At 39.1% G+C, this 24372-nt stretch overlaps 1 protein-coding gene and 1 pseudogene across 2 annotated transcripts in view; one reads left to right on the forward strand and one right to left on the reverse strand.

The window, feature by feature from the left end:
• PLPPR4 (phospholipid phosphatase related 4) overlaps window positions 1–14959 on the reverse strand; it is a 52807-nt gene extending 37848 nt beyond the window's left edge. The window contains exon 1 of one of the 2 annotated variants that reach the window (XM_017346057.3): window positions 14595–14959. In XM_017346057.3, the coding sequence (XP_017201546.1) occupies window positions 14595–14816 (222 nt within the window). In that variant the 5' untranslated portion in view covers window positions 14817–14959. The remainder of the gene's footprint in view (window positions 1–14594) is intronic. The other variant, XM_002715841.5, reaches the window with a different exon arrangement.
• Window positions 14960–15285: 326 nt separating this feature from the next.
• LOC100356122 (adenylate kinase isoenzyme 6-like) lies at window positions 15286–20759 on the forward strand (annotated as a pseudogene).
• The last annotated feature ends 3613 nt before the right edge of the window (window positions 20760–24372 follow it).

Here is a 24372-nt window from a genome sequence, read left to right on the forward strand (position 1 = left end):
TCTAGAATTTATTCAGATTTCAGTTACTGAAAGTAGTATTTATTGACCAACAATTTATACCTGAAAAGAAGAGAACATTTATTGGGTTTGTATTTAGACATTTCCGAGTGTCTATTACAAATCTCACAACCTTCTGTGGAGTTTAAGATAAAACTGCTGCCTTGGAGAAGTTGAGTAGCACGAGGGACTTCTAAGTGACAAGGCCAGTAATTGAAACCTGGTCCATTAAATCCCTAGAAGCACACACCCTGCTGCTTCTCTGCCACATGTCGCCATCTGGCACTGGTCTATTACTTTTCAGGAAAGAATAGCCCCAAGCTTTGCTGAAAATGCCAGCCTACAGGATGGAAAAATAGAGATGCTTGTGTGTGCAAGGGGTGTAAGTGACACTAAGAGGCATGGGACATCAAGAACTTTTAAATCATTCTGTTATTGATCCGGTATTCCAAAGTTGTAAATGTTCTTTCCTGTGCAGTTTCTCCAAATTCAACTTCTATTTTTATTTGAGAGAGGAAGAGGGAGGGGGAGTGAGAGGGTTCCTACCCACCGGTTCACTCATCAAATGCTTCACAGGTAGCATCCATCACTACTGTCTCTCAGTGTCCCCATTACTGGGAAGCTGGAGTAATTTGAAGCCTTATCTTATTTTTACTAATATCTTAAGAACATTTAATTCTATTGTGGACATGGTCTCCCTTCCCTTCATTTTTATCTTCCCTAGTGGATGATTTCTAATGTAAAATAGCATAAATTGGGCACATTTAAGGCTCCAATGTTTCCCTGCCTTTAGTGCTTCCTCGGGTCTTTCTCTGACTGCACAGTGATATCCAGATGAATGTCTTGATCACAGTAATTGTCATAACAGGTGGCAGTTGTTCCTTTACTATTCTCCCCTGTTCAACAATAAGATCTCTAAGAGTAGAGAGAAACTGTCTTATTCTCTTTATTCCTGATGTACTGGATGTCCTCTAAGTACTAAAAATGAACACATATATTGATGAGTTGAATAGAGATGTCAAATTTTTAGAGAGTTCTTGTAGTTTAAAGAAAAATTACCCAGTTAAAAGCATAGTAAATTATGTTTTTGCAAAAGTGAAAGAAAAAAAGAAGGAAGAAAGAAGGGAAGGAAGGAAGGAGGATTGAGGGAGGGAAGCATGGTTATCTTCTTGGAATTGTTCCTATAAAATACATGAAATCTGTTCCTTTTATATTAATACAAATTTTTGAGAAGTAAAAAGAAAGCAAAAAAGTATAGTCATTATGTATAGTTTTAAAAATCTGCAGTTAAAAGATACTCATTTGTTTCTATCACAAGAAAATATTTCTTGTTTTGAATTTCTAGAATTCTATTGAACATAAAAACATAAAAAAACGCTGGCGCCACGGCTCACTAGGCTAATCCTCCGCCTTACAGCGCTGGCACACCGGGTTCTAGTCCCGGTCGGGGTGCTAGATTCTGTCCCGGTTGCCCCTCTTCCAGGCCAACTCTCTGCTGTGGCCAGGGAGTGCAGTGGAGGGTGGCCCAAGTGCTTGGGCCCTGCACCCCATGGGAGACCAGGATAAGTACCTGGCTCCTGCCATCAGATCAGTGTGGTGCGCCTGCTGCAGTGCGCCGGCCGCAGCGGCCATTGGAGGGTGAACCAACGGCAAAGGAAGACCTTTCTCTCTGTCTCTCTCTCTCTCTCTCACTGTCCACTCTGCCTGTCAAAAAAATAAAAATAAATAAAAAAAATTAAAAAAAACAACATAAAAAAACTTAAATAGGATCCTCTAAATGGCAATGGTAATCAATAGAGAAAAGCTTCTAGATCAAAATATATGATACATCTAACAGGAAAACCCTATTCTTCTATGTCTACACAACTGTAAAATGACCAATTAAATCATTCAATGATCTGATAGTAAAGTCTAAGGTAATGATAGGTAGCTGTTTTTTTTTTTTTTTTTAACCTGAATATTGATCTGGCATTAGGCTTAGGGTGGTAGGCTTTGCAGTCATCAGCCTTAACCTCAAGTACTGAAAATGTGTTCCTCTTACATAATTAGGCAGTGAATTGTATGCATTGCTGTGGAGAGTATTTTGTTTTTTAAACCAAATTGGAGACTAAAACCTGAGGCTGGGGACCTGTATTTCAATGACTGAATAAATTACTTTCAAACCCTGTCTTCCAAGTGTACTTTCTGTTGCTTTACAACATAAAATTGACTTTTACAAATATGGGTTCTAATAGTAATTTAATGTTACTAATGTTTGCAGGGTACTGTGTAAAGGAATTTACACATTTGAACTCATTTTCACATTACTCTTTCTTTGAAGAAGGCACCATTACTATCAGTGTCTTTCAGGTGACAGAACAGAGGTGCAGAGAAATTTCCTGATTCATATAGAATGTCAGCTGACTCCTGAGTTCATATTTGTAATCTTTTTATATACTGGATTTTCCTAGAAATCTCTACCACTGATCTATGCCTTCCCAAAGCCATTGAAAAACTGCAAAAATAAATAAATAAGGAGACTAACTTGCTTTATGCAAGAGTACTTCAAAACCTCATGGAAAAATGCTTAAAGTAAGTTTATTCCAGCACAAAAAAATTTTCAAATCTGTGCACAATTTTATTAAAGTATGGAATTGTTCATGAAATGTTTTCAAGACTCCTTGTGAATGACATTCTACCCTTTATACTTAATGACATTTTGCGTGTATTTTTTCCATGACTTCATATACTCTAGATAACATTTTGAGAAGTTGAAATTTTAACATAGAGAAGGCAAGTAGATATTCACCAGAATAAGTCTAAAAAGGAAATACCCAGTACTCTTCAATGCAATATATTTACTATTAAATAATAGGAATAAAGGAAAAGTATCATTAAAATAATATGAAGTGAATGAGAATTAAAATTTCTGTATTTTTGATATTATGGCATAAAGGAAGCAAAGCCCTGTCTTTGATATATAAAAGTGATATATAATCTTAAATTTTTATACATTGGAACAGCTGAATTATTGACCTTTAGTGCTTTGAAATTAATTACCTATATATCATTTACTAAAATGGAGTATCAGTTAATCACTGTCATTTTACTTTAGCAGTAGGAAAATCCTATTATGCAGTTATTAGTCTATTTATTTAACAAACCCCTATTGAATGTCTGCTATGTACTTGATAAATTTTACTTGACCTATTAATTATCCAGAGAAGGGATTTCTCTTGGATGCACACTATTAGTGTTCTTTCAAAATTAAGATTTTCCTGTGTCACCAAAGGTCTTACTAAAGGTGTTTATCCTTAAAAGGGATTGTTGCACAAGAAAGAGAAATTGAAATTCAATTATGGGGCACTGATAATGCATCTTTTATTTTCCAATGCCCTAAAGCTATACTGAATATGATTAGGCAGGGTGATATTGTGTGTTTCACTGTGAGTTACATCAAAAAATCAGATGAACAATCTATACAAACAAAATGAATGTAGCATGGGATATAAACACATCTGTTGAAAAATTCTGAAAATTGTTACTAAAGACAGAAGAAAAAATCTAAAGACTGATGAATTGCTTGAACAACACAGACAACCTGGGAAGCAGATAGGTTGGACCAAAAGTAAATGTCATTTCGATGCCCTTAAAGTAACTTGGACTTTAACCTGGTATCATGTAAAAGTCTGTAGCAGGTGGCTCCATATAATAGAGGAGTAGGCAATGCTATCACTGATGGATTGTTTCAACCAAACTCCCTGCCCATTTCAAGGAATCACCAACATTAGAGCTTCATTTAAGCTCTGGCCATATGCCAAGCTTTGAACAGCCTGTGATTTTAGCAACCCAACCATCAGGTACTTGGAGCTAAGCAGTCCTCTGTTGCTGTTGCAGAGGGGAAGTTTCTAGCTTACTCCCCAAGCTCAGGCTCTGCCCCTCTGTTAGAGTAAATGGCTGCTGCCTAGATTGGTGGCTGCTGTCTTCTCTGTCATTCTTTAACAAGGCCTGGAAAATGAAGAAACAAAATAGCCACGCAAGGAACCGAGGCATAGCTTACTGAAGTCTTTGTGTTTTGGGGATCTTCTCCTATGAGATTCCTATAGAGCCCTCTCCATTTCTCTTTTGCTCTGACCACTGCAATATTTAGGAAAGTTGCAGGGGTAGAGGTGGAGTCAAGAGACAGAACTTATTAAATCAGGTGGGCAATAGGACAGGCATCTTCTAAGGAACAAGCACTTGGCCCTTCTGGGTTATTTTGGAGCATTTATCTGGGCACTGAATGCTTACCAGTTTCTCTAAGAACTGTAAAGAAACTTAGCCTCCAGTATTAGCCACAGAAGACTGAGACCAAGGCCAAAGCCAAAGCTGAAATTCAGTCAAGGCTCTATCTCCCTATTTATATCACTTGTCCAGATGTATTAACCAACCCAACAATTAACGAATTGCAAATGCTTTAGGACTCCACAATCTGCTCCTTGCTGTTTGCATTGTTCCAGAAGCTGGAGTTTAAAACTGAAGGAATTCTTTCTTAATTATTTCCTATTCCAATCATCTATAAAGTCACTAAGACCAATATTATCCATGAAATGATCACATAGTCTGAAACTTAACTATCAAAGAATTCACCATCATCAAATAGTTTTTATTCATACACATAAATTCAACTGTAAGATAGAAACCTTAGAGTGGAAGGATTTGAAAAGTTCATCTGTTTATGGTTTATAGTTTACAACGGATTGCTGTCCATGTTTCTTAATATTTTCCCATGAAATCTTATGCCAAAATTTTCACAGTTAAATGTTCCCCATAGTTTATTAATTCATTCAGATATCAATTGCTATAATATAAACATTTCTGTGTCATAACCCAGGGTGTAAAACACCCAAGAGTATATCTAAAGAATTAGAGTATACGTCTCAAATACAAACTTCCCAAGACTCTCACAGTAATATACTATGTGAAGTCACTTATTCCCAAATATTGGGGTATCACTTGACTTTTGCATTGATTTTTGGAAAACATAAGATTCCTTATTTCACAGATGGCTAAATTGAAGCATAGAAGGATGCTTATTTTGCACTGGATGGTTCCTGATATTGACAAGTTTCTAGAGAGTACCACAGAACTTTGGAAAGAGGAGAATGGCAGGTGTCACAGAGCATGGGCCTACCAACATCTGGAGTAAGCACTTCTGATGGAGTGTTACATGAGTATTTGGAATGACCTCCATAAATGTGAATTTTTCTACTGACTAGGGTAAGTAAAGGTAATTAAAGCAAGTGGTTTGGATTTTGTGGATGTGTGTGTGTATCAATAAAATCTGAGCAGGCATTCTAATAAGGATTTGTTTATATATTATAATAAGTAGCTCTATAAGTACATTTTATAAAATATACCTGAATGTGTTATACCAACAAAACAAATGAAACCAGGAAAACAAATCCCTATCCAGGGAATATCCTAATATCTGAAGCCAAAAGAAAGTTTACGTCAGACAAGTTGGAGGGTAAGTCTCTGTGAATAGGGAAAGGAAAACTCACTTACTGATTTCACTTTAGAATTTGTTAGTCACATTATGTAACTTGTACATAATTAAAGGACCGTAAACATCCTAATCCAACCACAGTAGTTTCATCATTTTCAAACAAGGAAACAGAAGCTTTAAGGAAGTACGATACTTGTCCAAGAAAGAAATGATAGTAAGTAGGCTAGGTTTCTTTAAAAAAAAAATGCTATATTCATTTATACGAGTAAAAATGCATTATTAGTTTGTTTACCACAGTCACTCACAAAGAAATGGTGCCACGTGCAGTTTATGTAACTGAAAAAAATTTTCAGTGATAATTAAAACTGCAAGTTATTTGTTTTGATGATATCTTTATTAGAAGTCTCAAATCTTAATCAATCTATAAACATTCCCTGGATTAAAGAAAACATAAATGCACTTGAGAAACAAGGACTCATATAGACCTTAGAGATTGGATTTTAACCTGGTATCATGTAAAAGTCTGTAGCAGGTGGCTCAATATAATGGAGGAATAGGCAATGCTATCACTGATGGATTATTTTAACCAAACTCCCTGCCCATTTCAAGGAATCACCAACATTAGAGCTTCATTTAAGCTCTGGCCAAATGCCACAATCTTCAATTGTTAATCCATGAGGCACAGCAATGTCTCTGATGGGACATTCATCATCACTTACTTTACAAATAAAAATGTCTCCACCAGCTGATAAAACATAGCTACAGAAAAAAAATTAGGTATGTATTACTATTCCTGCTTTATTCCATTCATTCAGCAAAAATTTAGTGGGATTCTGCTGGAAATTAAGAAGTATGTTGGTAATGGCTCAATATTGTTCCCATCAATTTCACCTAAAGGCTCATAATAAGCAATCAATAATTATTTTTCAATGAATAAATGTTTATAAAAGTACAGGTTACACTCTGGAATTTCATTTTGGCACCCCTTTTGTAGAACACTTAGTAATGTTAAGATTGTTCTCTTTTACACCATATGCATAAGGTCACAGATTCTGAATCTTGCTTCAAGATTTTTAAATTAAAATGTACCTCTAACAATCCCACAGTGCAGACTTTTGGTGAGAGCATTACATTGTATATAACACATCCACATATATTTCCACTGTTAAAACTCCCAAACAATATTCTTCTAAATGTAAGCATTTCTATTCCACAAGCACAATAATTTTAACTACCACTATCCCTCTTATCTCCAATTTATGCCTAAAGGTCTAATGGCATTTTTAGAGTATATTGAAGTCATTTGTTATAGCACTAAGATAGTCATTATCCTCTTCCATGTTGACTGACATTATTTTGTGATTTAAAATTAGTCAAACAGCAGTGGATCCAAATGGCAATTGGTTCAGAATCTAATTAGTGACAGCAAAACAACTCAACATTATTTATGACAAAATTAGTGTTTCTATCCTTGGTATCTGCACTCCAAAATCCACTTGACTATGAAGACATTACTCCATTCTATAGCTGACACAAACATATTTCTCAGCTAATTGATTTTCGAGGAAATCACAACAAGACGAGATGTTAAGGATGCTGATAAGTAGACATTTCACTACTTCACTAGAAGCTTTTTTAGTTTTTAATGACCAAGATGGAAAAGAAGCTCTACTTGGGTTTTAGACAAGTTCTTAGACTTCTCTGAGTCCCAGTTACTTTATTTGTTAAACAGCGTTCGTATTTACTTATCAGCTGCATTTCAAACTATCAAATGAGATAATACCTATAAAATTCCTATTAAAATATAGTTTCAAATCATTTTTCTAGCTAATGATGTAAAGTGTATTCTTATTCCTTCCACTGTATTCTCTTTCCTGTATGCCAGAGGTTTCATGTCAAAAGAAGTAGTTGTGAAATTACAGGTGAGAAATCAGGCTACAAGAAGAAAAATATGATTTCCAAAATTTAGCTATCATCAAGATTCTAACAATTTTGGAAAAGTCCACTGATAATTATTTAATATGTTTAAAGCAATGTTGTGTCACGAAATCTGTAAGTTAACACAAAACCGTTAATACAATCAGTTCATATGTAGAGTTAGAATGACCTGTATTTTAACTGTTATAATCCAGAGGGGAACTTTCTAATATAAGGAATTCTAGAAATAGTAATAATTAGGAAAGAGCACTAGAACATGAGTCAGGAGACTTTGATTCTATTCCTGATCTGATATTAACTATGGTGTGTCTTTAGGTAACCCAGATAACTCTTTCAAGCCATAATGTTCCATCTTGAAATAGAAGAGTCAGATAAAATGTTCTTGGATCACATAATTTCATTATATTTATTCCCAGAATTAAGACTTTTTTTCTTCATTTTTTTTGAAAGATATTGCATAAGAAATGCCCTATGTTGATACCTGTGATGTAGTACAGCCAGTAAAGCTGCTGCCTGTGATGTCCACATCCCATATTGGATGTCGGTTCAATTCCCGGCTGCTCCACCTCCAATCCAGCTCCCTGCTAATGGCCTGGGAAAAGCAGCAGAAGGTGGGCCAAGTACTTGGGTCCCTGCTGCTCAAGTGAGAGACCTGGATGAAACTTCTGGCTCCTGGCTTTAGCCTGGCTCAGCCCTGGCCATTGCAGCGGTTTGGGGAGTGAACCAGCATCTGGAAGACCTCTTTCTGTTGCTCCCTCTCTCTCTGACTTTCACATTAATAAATGAATCTTAAAAAACAACAAGAAGAAATTGCCTAGGCTGTAAGATTCATGATACATTCCAAACCTTAACTGCAATAATTGTGTCTCAAATTCTGTTTATTTAACATGCCAGCATACACAATGCAAGTTGCTAAAGGGGTCTTAATGTGTTTCCCACAGATTGGGTCTATTACACTCAGAGGCACTCACTCCTACATTCAATTTTCTCATGATTTTTCTTCTAATTCTCCTTGGTATGGTCTCTTTGTTTCTATTATCTTGTTAATATTCTCTTTTTGATATTCTGTCATTTTCAAAGACCTATAGATTCTACTTTAATAAACTTTAGTTCACTCAAGTCTTTACTCTTATCCTACCCACAGCTCCTGGTTAATCTGCACAGGAGACAACAAGGCGCCATTTGTGCTTGACCAAAGAAAGCTTCTTTGTAAGTGGACAGTTACTGTATATTTAAGTCTCTCAGGTCAGAATTAAATCTATTACCTTTAAGTAAGAAACAGCACCAATGAAACCAAATTAAGAAGCTGAATGTAAAGGAAACTTCTTCAGTCAGAGCCCAAACCAGATTTCTTCAAGGTACGTATTTCCAGAAACCATGAATCTGATCAATTCCTGGTGAAGACAGCTCTCTCCATTCCACTCCTCATTAAGTTTAGTTTTGTCAATGGAAGAACAAGTGAGGCAGCATGTAATTATAACTCAAAAGCAGAATGGGCAAGTACTTAAATCTTGAATCCCTGGTTGAAATCCTGTATGTCTCTGGTAAAGAATATTTAGCTCTTTGAGTTATAGATAGCTGAATTTAAAAAAAAAAAGCATAATAATACATCTGGGTAGGGTGGTTCCCAGGAATAAAGATAATAAATGCACTAGATGTGTCATATAAAGGAGACTTGAAATTAACTATTTGACTATTATTACTATAATAACATTATTATTAAAATCCTTTTGAAGTTGGCAGAAATAAATGACATTTCTTCCCCATTAGAAAAAAGTCACAGAACATTTTTTTTTGACTTGGCAACAGAGACACAGTAAGATAGAGATGGTTCCTAGGACAGAATGTGTTCACTAATAGTGGGCTCTACATTCAATCTTGGTCTTTGTAGAGATGTCCTCATTTAACTCTATTCCCGAAACTTAGGAATTTATCATCTTCTGTATTTACTTTTTCTTTTGTGCATTATGACTCTAAAAGAGGAGGAAAGATTTGCCAGCTCATCTCATTTGGCAGGGTTCAGAGCACTTTTTTGAGCAAATTATCTTCCTGTACATTCTAGAAAAGGGAAAATCTACAGCTATTATTTTGGTACATGCAATTTAGAAACGTGATTTTGTAATGTTCTACCGATGTTAATGCTTAAGTAGAAGAGAATATGTTAGCTATATTTCTCAGCAAGGTAAAATGAGTTATATAATTTTCCTAAAGAACATGAGATAGAAGAAAATCTTGTGAAATAATATTGTTGCAATTAAGAATGTATGGACTCTTTCCAATGGGGAAAAAACCTAAAATCATATTAAGGTTTTGTCAAGACATCACAGTGTCATGTCATGGGTTTCAGATTAACTAACCAGAGGGTCTTTGTTCAAAGGCTTTTGAACTCCCCTAGGTAGAAGGCAACAGAGTAGCAATGACTTTTACTCCCAAATACAGTCTAGATAGGGGGTGCAATATAGTAATGAGGCTGAATTAACAAAATCCTGCAACATACCAATTGCTAAGTACACAATTCAAATGAAAGTATACTTTTAATTCTTTTGAGTTTTAAGTTTTCTTAGTCTTTAGAGTTTTGAGTTTTAAATTTTCTTAGTTTTTAACATTTCAGACTGTAAGTTTATGCTTTCTAGAGTGAAATTTGATATTCTTACTCTTATATACACACAGATGTGTGTATGTGCCTGTGTGTGTGTGAACCAGCTTTTGTGTGAAAAGCAAGAGGTTTCAAACTCTTACCAGTATCTAAATCTGTCAAAAATATCTTCTATATAGGTCAAACATAATTCTTCTCTCTCCATAAGTTTAGCATTAAAATTAGTAGCAAAAATGTATGTCACAAAGCAGAATGTTTATTGAAAATAAACTTTAAAATGTATTTTATATTAAGAATTTGTCTTTTATTCATTTAAAAATAATTTATCATTTGTTTACATTATGTAGTAAACTGATCTTGAGCAGAACCGCCAATAAGAACAAAATCACAAGTCCATGTATTGGTGGGATCATTACAATGCTCTGAGTAAGGTAAATGTGTTAGGCACTAAGACATCCTGCCTTAGCACCCGTAACATTGGGCTATAACATGTGAACAACCTTTTGTTGATTCTAGGTCTGCTGCTGGTGCAATTGCCACTGTAAGTGATACATCTGTGACTTGGAGAACACTGGAGCTTAAAAGCAAGAGAAAACTGTTTCTTTGGTGGAGCAAACCTTTTAACTGTCTTTTCTGTTCAACATAATCAGACTCTGGATATGTCTGTTGGAGAGTTCCTTTCACAAAATGATCTTTCTTTTCTGGAATTGAACAGTGTGGAACTGAATTATCAAGCTTATTCAAAAGATAAGGTGTTCTACTGGAGATCAGGCATTTTTCAAATTACCTTGTACTATTACTGTCAATTACAAATAGAAGCATAAACCAAAGATGTAAGAAAAAGAATTCAACCTGCTAAGTTAATGTTTTGTTCAACATCAGATTTGATGGTGAACTGGGACAAGCTTACTTGACGTTAGTGGCTGAACAGCTTAGTGCTCACAGGGATATAATGAAAGACACTTGACACTGCAGATGGACTGTCCATGTGCTCACATTTTTGCTGGCTATGGGCATTTGCTGAGGGGCACTCACTGCTAACCAAATCAGCATGGAGAGGATACCAGTCTGCATGCTTCTGGTTCTTAGAAACTTGCAGTGGCCGAGGGCTGAGGAAGCTGGTTTGTTGCCAGGGAATGTTGTATCACCTTTGCCAATATGTCCTTGTGTTATCACCCATGTCTATTTTTACCAGTGAGAAACCACAGGAAGCAATGTATCCTATATCAGCAAGTTGAGGGAGACAGTTACTGCCACGTTGGAGAGCTGGGTATCTGAGTGACCACCCCAGTCTGCCTCCCATTCTGCTTGAGGGGATTGACTTCCCATTTGTTTTGCACAAAATAGATAATGATGGCCTCTTTCCTAAAAAGAATCTCTGAAGGTTGAACAGGATGGTTCATGGAAAGCATTTAGCTTTACTCATAGTACATATGAAGTGCTTCAGAAATGCTTGCCATTATCATGGCACAACCTAAATAGCATGCCACTCTTCCTATTCATGTCTGTGAATACAGGTCCATTCCAGGAAATCAGGAATACAAGCCATTCTGGAAATTTGGGAGGAGGAGGATTTTTCTGGAACTCTCAGCTAAACCTGGTCAGGACTTGATCCCTAAACCTCGCCTGGAATAATCCATTTCCAGTTACAAGAAAGTACCTAGCTTCTCTCAGCATGATGTTTTAGCCTCATAATGTATTCTATATCTTAAGTGATGTGCTTAATACTTTCTATTATATATGGATATGCATGTATTTATATTTAGCTTATGTGATTAATATATGAAGAAACTGGGAAAAGTAGCATGGCTAGAATTATCCAAGTAATTTGCGGTATTGGTGGCATTTGAACCACGTCAATATGTCTCAAGGTTCAGGTTTTCCCCGAAATGTATCATAATTTTCTTGCCATAATTCAGTCTAACTTGATTCTATCCCCTCTGGTCTATGGGAACATTTCTCCTTCCTCAGTTTCCAACTAAAGACTCTTAGTTTCTTATACCTACCATGAATAATAGTTTAAAACTCCTTGGATGCCTTGAAGATAGACAATTTAAGTCATCTGTGGTGTCACTGGAGAACCAGCGACTTTTTCTCAAGGTCTGGTCCTTTTAGTTTCTTTATGCGACATAAGTTGTTATCCAATGTAACAGAAATGGACTGATATATATTATTTTGTCTGATATGTGATGGAAGAATATTCATTCATGTTTTACTCTCTCATTCTAATTACTTAGGTCTGAGGAAGCTATTTTGTAAAGCAAAATGTCATTATGTTAATTCAAGCTATGTGTATTGATCCTCCAAAGGAGATGTAAAGCTCATTCTCACCAGCTTCAAAATGAGTCGTTTCAATGGAGCTTGGTAGTACGTCCTGTCAACCTCTTTAAATAATTCGTGTATTAATGCCTTCTCCCATTCTCTGGAAACTCTTTATTGGTTTATCATGCATTTAAGTTTCAGAGGGATAATTTGCAATCCAATTTTGTAGTTCTCCCTTTGAAGTTGGTCACTCCCAAGATATAGTATCACAAATACTCATCCTAACTCTAAACTGTCTGCACATAATTGTTCTAGAGTTTGCCCTCCTAAGGAATTTCAGAGAGTCAAAGTGAAAATAATGAATTTGGGCTATTTCCACTCATGGAAAAGAAGTAATATTTGTGAGCTCTGTACTCTTAGAGACACAACTCAAAATGCATTGTGAAGTGCTTTTACTTTTAGAATTCTAGATTATGGAACACGTACACCTGTTAAAGTTACCGCAAAAATGCACATGCGGATTCTTAAAAGGCCCACCTTTAATTTTCTGTTTTACATCCTGTTTTGTGAAAATATTTCCCTTGAAGACATTCAGCTACAATCCACACATAATCTGCCTCCAGCTGACCTCAGGTGTGTGCCTTCCTACCCTTCTAGGGGTCAAACCTAACAATTCACTGATTTCTTCTAAACAAATGTAATGGAGCCAGACTTGAATGAAGCTGTTTACTTGAAAACTACAGTGGATTAGTAATGCGACAAGTGGCCTGACAGAGTGAATTTGAAGGCAGGTATCCCATCTTTCTATTCCTTCACTCTATTCATCATAGAATCCCCAGCCCACATTTTTCTTGAGAAAGCTCTTCATTATCTTTTGACAAAAATTGCCTACATCACGGTCTCAAAATCTCTTGTGAGCAGAGGAAGTACCATAAACGAATCAAGAAACTATTTTAAATAAACATGGATTACGTAGAAAGGGTTACCCATCATTTCTCTGCGATGTATGCAAGTCACATACATCTTTCTTAAAACAAATCATTTTCAAAATTTATGATGCCTAAAAAAACTTTCATATATACTGTTACCTATTAGAACAGTCTGACCATGTCCCTTCCTCCAAATTTCAAGGCAAAGACTATTGCTCACCCAAATAAGCTTTACAGTCATCAAATACCAAATCTAGTATCTGTACTTGGAATTGCTAAACCTCCATATTTGGCTGAAAAGACAGGCAAGGAAGGAGATTCATAATTCAGCAAAAGCCTAATAATTCTCTATGCAACCTGGACTCTCATTACACAGAACATAGCTTGACCCTTAATGCCATATGATTTCCTGAAACCTATGTATTAATCTCTTCTCTACCTGTAATTTAATAAACCTCTTGTTTTAAAATGTCTTCCTGATGCAATGGATTACAGTGTATGGAATCACTGTACTTGTCAATCTTTATAACCCTCCCATAAATTATCCTTCCCTCAAATACTGCATTCAGTAAGTTAGAGATTGATTATGAATACATATGCATGTGAATTGTTTAACTGTAATGCTATTAAGCACAGAAGAAATGCACAGACACAAATCATGTAAAATCAGATGATGTCATGTATTTAAAATATATAAAAATGTATATGTGCACATCAATATAGTATATACACAACATATATGCATTTAAAGGTGTATACTTGTGTGTGTGTGTGTGTGTGTATATATATATACAATATATTTATCATGAAAGAGGACCAGTAGGTTAATGATTGACACCTAAGGATGCAGAGCCAATTTTAGAAGCAGGCAGTGAACACCAGAGTAATTATAATAAGATAAGGGTGGGGCGGAGGTGATAACAGCAATCAATAATCCCAATCCTCTAAACACCTAGGGTCCTCACATGGTCTGGGCGTAGCTGTGTGCACCTGAAATCTTACCAACAGCTCACAGAGTTCTAGATATACAGTGGACAGGTTGGAGACACAAATCCCGAAGTGTGGGCGTCATGGCCCTTCTGGGGCACTGAGGGACGGACTCTGTGCACACATGCACCACAGGAGGCCTGGGGAACTAGACCCACACTCACTCACACAGGTATCCCTTCCCTGCAGGTCCGCCCAGCAGCGACACCTCTATGGCAGTCACCCCCGCCTAGCGGGTGTTTACAGGCACACTCGGGGGAGTTTCCGAGAAACCTGGGGGGAAATGGGAGGGTCGGGCATCTGGGGACAGCGGCGCGCCCCCTGGACTGTCTGAGCTCTCCACACAGCCCAGGATCTGAATTCGCACCCGAGCTTCCCGTAGGATCTGCATTACGCCAAAGGCGCCGGGCCAACTTACCTCCACAAAATAAAAGCAGGGCAGGAGGGTGACGCTGTCCTTGATCACTTTCCCCTTTGGCCTCTCCTTCGCCGACATCCCGGCCGCCTGCCTGAGTCTGCGTCCTCCCCCGGGCGAGGTGTGCACAGCACAGCCCAGGCGAGCCGCCTCCTCCAGCCGCAAGCGCCGGGCGCCGCTGATGTCACATTCCCCGCGGGCGCCGCTGGAGCCAGCGCGCTGCATGCAGCGCCCCCGCCTTCTCCCCGCCCCGCTTTGCAGCAACCCAGCGGCTCCTGGAGCCGGCAGGTCCGCGTCTTCCCGTGCTCAGGCTCTAGCCCCCTCCTGCTTTTCTGGCGAGAGACCTCCAGCTCCCTCTTCCAAGCTGTTGCTGCAATGGCTTCCTCTCCCTGCTGGTCTTCCTCTGCTCTCCAACGTCCTGGCGAGGCTCCCCTGCTGTCGGAGCTTACGTCAAGAATCGGAAAGGGGGACGCACCCTTGGTTTTTGCAGCAGCAAGGCCAGGGAGCCAAAGCACCTATTCCAGCTCCTGGGAAGCCTCCTGGGTCACTCCCAAGAGCCAAATGCAGGAATTAGCTCCAGCGTGCTGCCCCACAGCGAGAAATTCTAACCCTTTCCGCGAGAAATTAAAACAGGGTTAGCATACTGAAAAGTAGGACGTGGTGTGAGATCATAAGAGCTGGCTGCCACCCGGGAATGGCATCCCTCCTGAGGATCTCTGCCTGGGGGACTCCCAGTGATCATTGCTCCCTGTCAGCTGTCTGGGAATGGGGAGGGTTCCCCGCCAGAAGAGTGGCAGATGTGGGAACCCGCAGGGGGCGGGCATCCTCACTGAGCCCAAAGGTCAGAGCATGTTCTCACTTCACTATGACACCCCCAGAATACCGTGACTATTACAGCCCTATCTGCAGAAAGAGCATGTCTTCAGACTTTAAATTCTCAATAAAGTCATTTGCCTTTTGGGTCGTGTACAGGGCTGATTTCAACTTGGTGATGATTTTAACAATCCAGAGATCTCCAGTGGCCTGGAGGAGAGAAACACCTAGCAAACACCAAGGTTATATTGTACTCGAGGAGATAACCCATTTCTGCGCTCTCACACCGCAGGCCACTCCCAAAGTCTCTATTTCAAGCACAGGATGGCCAATCCCCCACCCACTTTCCAGCTGGCTGCCTCCTTGCTGCTCCAGTAGGTCTTGGCCAGCAAGGAGGCTGTGGGACCCACAAATGCACGTTTCACCACCATTCTTACCTCATATCCTCACTTTCCTCTGCCACACCTGCATTCCAGAGGTCACAGAGTAATCTCTCTGTTGTCCCCCAATTCACCATACTCATGGGGTAAAATCTTAACACCAGGAAAACCCAGCACTCTGTTCTGACCAGAACAACTGAAGAGTGGCTGGAGGCAGACACAGCCACACTGTGTTGTCTCACGTCAGACTCAGGAGCACAGCTTTAAGCCCACACCACCATCCCACAATCCCAGTATTGGTTCCTTATTCTGGGCACTCTCTCATCCATGCTTTTTCACATCTCAAATGTCATTCTCAGCTAATGACTTCAACTGTAGTTTCCCTAAGAAGATAGAAGTAATCAGAAGAGAGCTATGTCATCTTCTGATGACTCGTCCCATACACCACGGCTATCTCTTGCCTAGACCAGCACAATAACCTTCTGAGTATTCTACAAACTATTCTCTACACAGCAACCAGAATTATCTTTTGAGAAGGAAATCCAGTTGGGTTATTTCTTTGCCTAAACCTTCCGAGAGTTCCCACCATTCAGCAAATTCAAATCCCCATCTCTTCCTAGAAGCCCTCCAAGATGAGGGCTGGGATTGTGAAACAGCACAAGCTGTCACTTGGGATACTGGCATCCCGTATTGCAGTGATTTAATTCCCTGCTAATAATCCTGGGAAAGCAGTTGGAGATGGCCCAAGAGCCCTGCTTGTTGTGGCCATTTGGAGAGTGGAAAGGTAGAAGTTCCCCTCCCCATCTTTCTCTCAGTGTCTGTGTTTGTGTGTGTGTGCGTGTGTGTGTCCTTCTCTCTGTGATTCAACCTTTCAAATAAATAAGTAAATAAATAAATCTGTTTTTAAAAAGAGGAAGAAATTCAACACAATGATCTAGCCTAATTCTTGGATCTTGTTGACATTGCTTTGTGCCTCAGTGTGTCTGGTAGCTTTTGAGTGCCCAGGGAACTTTGTATATAATTATTGTTCCTTGGTCCAGAAACTCTATACTGCCACCTTAATCTGACTTAGACCTTCATTCATACTCCTGCTCAAATTTTAAATGCTTGGGGAATGTTCTCTGACACATCCTTGAAATAACATTCGTGACTCCACGCCTCCATTACTCTGTATTCTTTTACATTATTGTATTTCTCTTCATAGAACTTATCATTGTTTGATAGTTTATCAAGCATTTCTTTGTCAAGTTTTTTCATTGTTTGTCTTGTCCACTAGAATGTAAACTCCATAAGGTCAACCACTTTTCATCATCTTGCAATGAGAAGTGTGCCTGGCAGAGAGTTGGTGGTCAGTAAATATTCGTTGAAGAGATGGATGGTTCAGACAGACTAAATGATGTACATATCCATATCTGATATGTTCAGTAATTATTGGATGATTCTATTTACTAATTATTGCATAATTAATCAGAAATACTTCTTAATACTATCAAAGTTATTTTGTAAACAAATGTACTTCCATTTTCAGTTTTCTTGGTGCCACAAGAAAATTTTCCATTTATAATAGAGGTAAAAAGAAAAGTGAGAACATTTCTAATTTGTTAGAATTTATCACCATGAAAACTCAGCATTTCTATATATGGGGGTTACATACAAGAATAAAATTGCGGCTCCTTAATTTCATTGGTAATACACTGAAAACATGTGATAACATAACGAAAATGCATGCTGATCACATCTCAGCAATTCAAGACAGTGTTGAAATCTCATAAAGGAACTCTTTCCCTCCCTTGCTGGTCTGCCCAGCTTGACCTGCCCATGTCATCAGGGACCAGGAAATGATTCAGAATTCAAAGCCTGTTCCTTTGTAAACCCTTTATTCCCAGGCCAGATTCCTCTTCCTTCACTCCATCTTTTAAAATGATACTTTTCTGATTTATATCACTTTACAAAACAATTAGGCTACTTTATAAGTTCATTTAAATACTAAATAAATAATATCTTACATATTAGCTTTTGATGTTGAAAACAATGCATTGAAGTGAACAGGGTGAATTATCATTAAAATAGATTAAAATGGAACAAAGAAAGAAACAAAAGAGAAGCAGAAGACTGCATGAAGTCTGAAGTCAGAAAACTTGAGTGCAATCCAAGGATTTGTTGTGTTTGGGCTCTTCTCTCTAGCAAGTCTCTCCATATCTCCAAGCTTCAGTCTTCTAATATGTACAATAAGAAAATACTGGTACTATCTGACAGCAATGTTCTGTAGCTCAATTAGGACAATATATATCAAAGCACCTAGCGAATTTTAAAACTGTCTCAGCCATTTACCTCTATACACTCAATCTACAAACCTTTTGTTGATCCCTTATTACATAGGAGAAACTTTTTCCCACCTGACAACCATTGGGAAAAATAATAGATATGGTTCCTGGTATCAAAGAATTAATAAGCTAATGAAGGTGGAGAGAGAAGATGCAGACAATAAATTAGTCATAGAAAGCACTGTTAAAAATACTTCGAAGGGGGATATTTGGCACAGCAGTTGGAATGCTGCTTGGGATACCCACATCCCATGTTGGAGTGCCTGGGCCTGAGTGTTGGCTCTATTCACAATTCCAGCTGTCTGCTACTGCACACCCCTGAAGTCAGCAGGTGATGGATTAAGTACTTGGGTCCCTGCAACCCACATGAGAGACTCAATCTGAATTCTGGATGACTAGTGAGGCATAGCCTAGTCCTAGCTTTTGTGGACATTTGGAGAGTGAGCAAGTAGGTAGAAAATCTATGTATGTGTGTGTCTTTGTGAGCATGTATTTGTGTGTCTGCCTTTCAAATAAAATAAAAATAAATATTTAAAATTTTTTGTGTGTTTTAATGACATTTTATTTATGAAATGGAAACTTGAATTTCTGCAGTTTTCATGTGTTAGGAAATGCTCTTTCCCTCACCCCCAATCTTTAAAAGATATAAACACCAAAAATTTTTAGCCGCGAGCCATAGAATAACCAGTCAGCTGGATTCGAACCGTAGGCTGTAGTCTGTCAACCTCTGAACTAGACGGCCATCTTTGTAACTGAATAATCAGAACTTTCATGCTAATGGAAAGGCATTTATCCAAAGTAATAATGTTATGGTCTCCTGTATAAGTAAAAGTTAATAGTTCAAAGAGAAAAATGGTAGGAGACTTGACAAACCACAGGCTTTTCAGTAATACAGATCTCAGCAAACCCACAGGACACCTGAGCCACAGGAGTGTAACAGGTATAGTCAGCCTGCAAGCAGCAAATTAGTTTTTTGAAGAATATGATCAATTCTTACTTACCTCTGCCCAAACAAATACTATCCCCTCAAAGCCTGCCTCTAATTCTCGGTCTGCAACAGTACTGGAAGGCTGTGTCTCCCAAACAAGTCCAGTGGTGATGCTAGCGACTGTTCACTCAAAGGTGAACTGAGACAAATCAGGGTAACAAAGAGAGTTCTTTGTGAGCAAAACAGAACTTCAGCGACCTCATGCCAGACTCCTACTGATTCATGAGATCAAAAGTCTGAGGGGGTGGGGCTGGGCTGGCGCTGTGGCTTAGCGGGTAAAGCCGTCGCCTGCAGTGCCATCATCCCATATGGGCATCGGTTCGAGTTCCAGCTGCTCCTCTTCCAATCCAGCTCTCTGCTATGGCCTGGGAAAGCAGCAGAAGATGGGCCCAGTCATTGGGCCCCTGCACCCATGTGGGAGACCTGGAAGAAGCTCCTGCCTCCTGGCTTTGGATTGGTGCAGCTCTGGCTGTTGCGGCCAAATGGGGAGTGAACTAGTGGATGGAAGACTTCTCTCTCTCTCTGCCTCTCCTTCTCTCTGCAACTCTGACTTTCAAATAAATAAATAAATAAATGTTTAAGGAAAAAAAAAGTTTGAGGGCAAGAACTGTGGTGCAGAGTTAGGCTGCTGCTCAGGATGCCTGCACCCCATATCCAAGTGCCAGCAGTGCTGGTTCCCTGCTTTCAATACAGCATCCTGTTAATGTCCCTGGAAGGCAGCAGACGATGGGTTCCTGCCACCTACGAAGGAAATCCAGGTGGAGTTCCAGGCTCTTGGCTTCAGCCTGGTCCAGTCTGGCTACTGAGATTTTGCTTTGTGGTCTCTTCTAGAAAGCAAGCACACAAAAAGCAGGAATTTTCCCCCCATCCTTTATATTCTCCTGAGCAGGTGCTCAGTAAATATTTGTCGAGTGACTAGGGTGAGAACTCTCCCCATCTTTGTGCCTCTTTTTAAAAGTTGACCCCTTCCATATAGAAGTTTCCTATCAAGTCTTGGGGTTTGCAGCACAGTCTACTTGCTGATGACGCCTGTGGAAAGTGAATGGTTTGAGCGTAGGACGCGCAGGAGGAGGCACCTGGAGTCTGCGCCGGGAGGACTAAGCTGCTGCAGAACATTCTGCTGGCCAGTAAGCCAGGGGTTGGGAAAACCACACTGGGCAAAGGACTTGCATCAAGATCAGGACTGAAACATGTTAATGTGGGTGATTTTGCTCAAGAAGGGGAATTATATGATAGCCTTGATGAAGAGTATAATTGTCCTATTTTAGATGAAGATAGAGTAATGAGTTAGATAACCAAATGAGAGATGGTGGAGCTATTGTTGATTACTACGGCTGTGATTTCTTCATGAACACTAGTTTTATATAGTTTTTGTGCTGAGAACAGATACCCGTGTGTTGAACAAAGACTGGAGACAAGGGGTTACATGAGAAGAAACTAAATGACAATATTCAATGTGAGATTTTTCAAGTTCTTTATGAAGAAACGATGGAGTTGTGCAAGGATGAAATTCGGCATCAGTTGCCCAGCAATAAACCAGAAAAACTAGAAAATAACTTAAGTCAGATCTTGAAATGGATTGAGCACTGGATAAAGGATTATAACTCTTGACTTACAAAGCTGGCCCTTTCTGGGGCCGGTGCTATGGTGCAGCAGGTTAACACCCTGGCCTGAAGTGCCAGCATCCCATACGGGTGCTGGCTCAAGACCCGGCTGCTCCACTTCCAATCCAGCTCTCTGCTATGGCCTGGGAAAGCAGTAGATGTCAGCCCAGGTCCTTGGGCCCCTGCACCCACGTGGGAGACCCAAAAGAAGCTTCTGGCTCCTGGTTTTGGATCGGCGCAGCTCCGGCCATTGAGGCCAAAGGGGAGTGAACCAGCAGATAGAAGACCTCTCTCTGCCTCTCCTCTCTCTGTGTAACTCTTTCAAATAAATAAATCAAACAAAAAAAAAAACAAAAAAAAAAACAACAACCTGGCCCCTTCAGTCACTCTTGTTGCTGTCTCTGCTCACTTTGTGGAAATTGCAGATGGATGACATAAAGGTTTATGCCTGGAATTCTTTTTCTCCATGAGAAAGCTGAACAGTCTCAAATATCATGAATATAATATTAAGAATTAAGATTGTCATTGTTTAATGCTTTGATTGCCAAATAATAAGCAAATCTGAACAAATGGGTGCATAACTTTTAAGTTTTTTTTTTTTTTTTTTTGACAGCCAGAGTTAGACAGTGAGAGAGAGACAGACAGAGAGAAAGGTCCTCCTTTTTCGGTTGATTCACCCCCCAAGTGGCCGCCACTGCCGGCGCGCTGTGCCAATCTGAAGCCAGGAGCCAGGTGCTTCCTCCTAGTCTCCCATGCGGGTGCAGGGCCCAAGCACTTGGGTCATCCTCAACTGCCTTCCCAGACCACAGCAGAGAGCTGGACTGGATATTTTAAATTTTAAAGAGCTTTGTACATTTAATTCTCACAAGATCCATGACCTTAGAATCACAATTCTTTACTTAACATGGAGTTAATCATATGTGTATAAAGTCAACTGAAAATAGATCTTGGTAAAAAATAAAAGTGGGAATAAGAGAGGGAGTAGGAAGTTTGTAACTGTAAAGCTGTATAGTTCTGCATACATTCCTATGGACTTACTTCTAATAGTACAGTTTAAAAACTTGTCATAGGACTCCAAATCCCTTTAAGCTTGATGGTAAAATATGCCATCTTAATTGTTAAAGTTAACATATTAAGTGTTAAAGTGAACATATAGATAGGTTTAGGTGTTAAATATATCCTAAAATTAGGATCAAGTGCCTTGTAATAATAATAGGTAGAATTAAGAAGGAGAAAGTGTTCCAACATGGGAAGCAGTCTACCCAGCAGACTCATAGAATGATAATCACTTTAAGCAACACACTGACCTCAGAATCAGCCCTTAAGGCTTCCTAGTCTGGCTAAAAAGTTGATGAAAGCACGTCAGGCATAGAAAGCCAAGACACTGTGGCAAAAAATGTCCTACATGAAAGATCTCTATGATTGAGACCCCAGGGGAAAGAAGTGGCCATCAAAGAAGGATGTACTTTTCTCTAAAGTGAGGAGAGAACTCCCACTTTGCTTGTGGCCTTTTCCAAATACTGATGGACTTTGTGTACTCTTCTATATCCTAGGAAGTTCATGTCAAGAGCCTTGGGTGGTCACTGACATCATACATAAGAGTGTTAGTTGTTAAATTAACAACAGGAGTCACTGCACAATAACTCCTCATGCAGGACCTCTGTCCTCAATGAGGTGTATTATGAGAATTAAGTGTAAAACTAGCTCTCAAACAGTGTGTGTGTGTGTGTGTGTGTGTGCAAATTGTTGAAATCTTTACTTAGTATAGGATTGGTCTTCTGTGTACAAAATTAATTGAAAATGAATCTTAATGGAGTATTGGACTGGGAAGGGGAGAGGAAGGAGGAGGGTTGTGAGTGTGGGTGGGAGGGCTGGTATGGTGGGAAGAATACCTGTATTTCTAAAGTTGTACTTAGGAAATTTGTATTCAGTAAAACATATTTTTTTAAAAAAGGAACATCTTACAAATTAAAAAAAAACTCTGACTCAGATTAACTATTATTGTATGCACTACAACAAATATACCATTAGTGAAACTGAGATGTAAAGAATATAAGTTAATTCATTTTCATTTATTTTAAAGGCAGATACATACTTGCACACACACACAGAGAAAGAGAGAGAGAGAGAGAGAGAGAGAGAGAGAGAAAGAGAGAGCGCACTATCTGCTATTCACTCCGCAAATGCCCCACAAAAGGACTAGGCCAAGCCAAAACTCTGTGATTTTAGACTTATACATACTTTGTCTCTTAACAAACATATAATTATATGTTGTGATATAAAGAAACAATTATGTCACAGCTGTAACTACAATAAAAAAAATTCTTCAGTCTGATGGCTGCTATGGTTTTGATGTTAATTTTAACACTGAATGGCACTCAAATGCTCATGTGTTGAATGAAACTTTCATCTTTAGATTAGCACTTTTAGAATGTATGTGATGGAAACCTTAGGAGATGGGGCTGTAGTGGAAACTCCTCAGAGCACTAGAGACAATGTCCTTGGAAGGCACTTTTCATGAAAGAGGTTTTATCTTTAAGATTTATTTATTTATTTGAAAATCAGAGTTACAGAGAGAAGGAGAGAGGGAGAGACAGAGAGGGAGATCCTCCATCTGCTGGTTCACTCCCTCAGATGGCCACAACAGCCAGCATTATGCCAAGACAAAGCCAGGAGCCAGGAGCTTCATCTGCTTATCCCACGTGGGTGGAAGGGACCCAAACACTTGGGTCATCTTCTGCTGCTTTTTCAGGCAATTAGCAGGAAGCTGGATCAGAAGTAGAGCAACAGGGACATGAACTGGCTCCCAAATGGGATGCCTGTGTTGCAGGTGGGGCCTTTACCTGCTGCACTATAGAGCCAGCCCTGAAGGATTATAATAAAAGCCAGAGTTGGGTCCAGTAGCTCACATATGTGGTGCCACTTCTTGGGCTTGCTGAATTACTGCAGATGCCTAACACGTGGGGTTCCCAATATTGGATTTCAACCTCCCAAACTGTGAGCTAAATAAGCCTTTATTTCCTTCATAAGTAGCTTGCATCAGACTTTTCATTGTAGTAATTAAGAGGTGACTAATATAGTAGTTAAGGATGGCTTTGGGGGGAGTTGACCTTCAAGCTGTTTATAGCATTGAGGCTACTAGGGTATGTTCTTGAACTAAAAATACACTCCAGACCATCTTAGCTTTGTAAATCCACGTTTGGGCCAAGGGCAGAACTTTGATGTTGGATCTGGCTTTGTGAATGGTAGCTGTAACTCCTTAAAATAATGGTGATATTAAAGACAATTTAATGTACCTTGCAACTAGAAAGTTTCAGTGGAAATTCTGTTCCAGTGCATTTAAATGAAAAACACCATCCTGTGAAAAAGCAGCACTCTGACATTTCACAAGACAGAGAACTTCACAGCACAAATAACGTGGAAAAATATGCCTGAAAATGCTTTTGACATCATTATTAAAAATGTCAGAAGCCTTGATAAGAAAGAAGCATTTGTCCTATGTATTAATTTGAGGTTTCCACAGTCAAACACAAACTACTTTAGAGCTTCTTGTCAACTAGTCACCCTCAAGTTGTTTGCGTGACATTTATCCTTAAGGTCATAAAAAAGTGTATTTAATTTAGCCGTGCATTTCCCAGGCACAGCCTACTCCACAGCATTGTAAGGAGAACA

Source organism: Oryctolagus cuniculus, chromosome 7, assembly GCF_964237555.1.
Source record: "Oryctolagus cuniculus chromosome 7, mOryCun1.1, whole genome shotgun sequence".
NCBI classification, from domain to species: Eukaryota; Metazoa; Chordata; class Mammalia; order Lagomorpha; family Leporidae; genus Oryctolagus; species Oryctolagus cuniculus.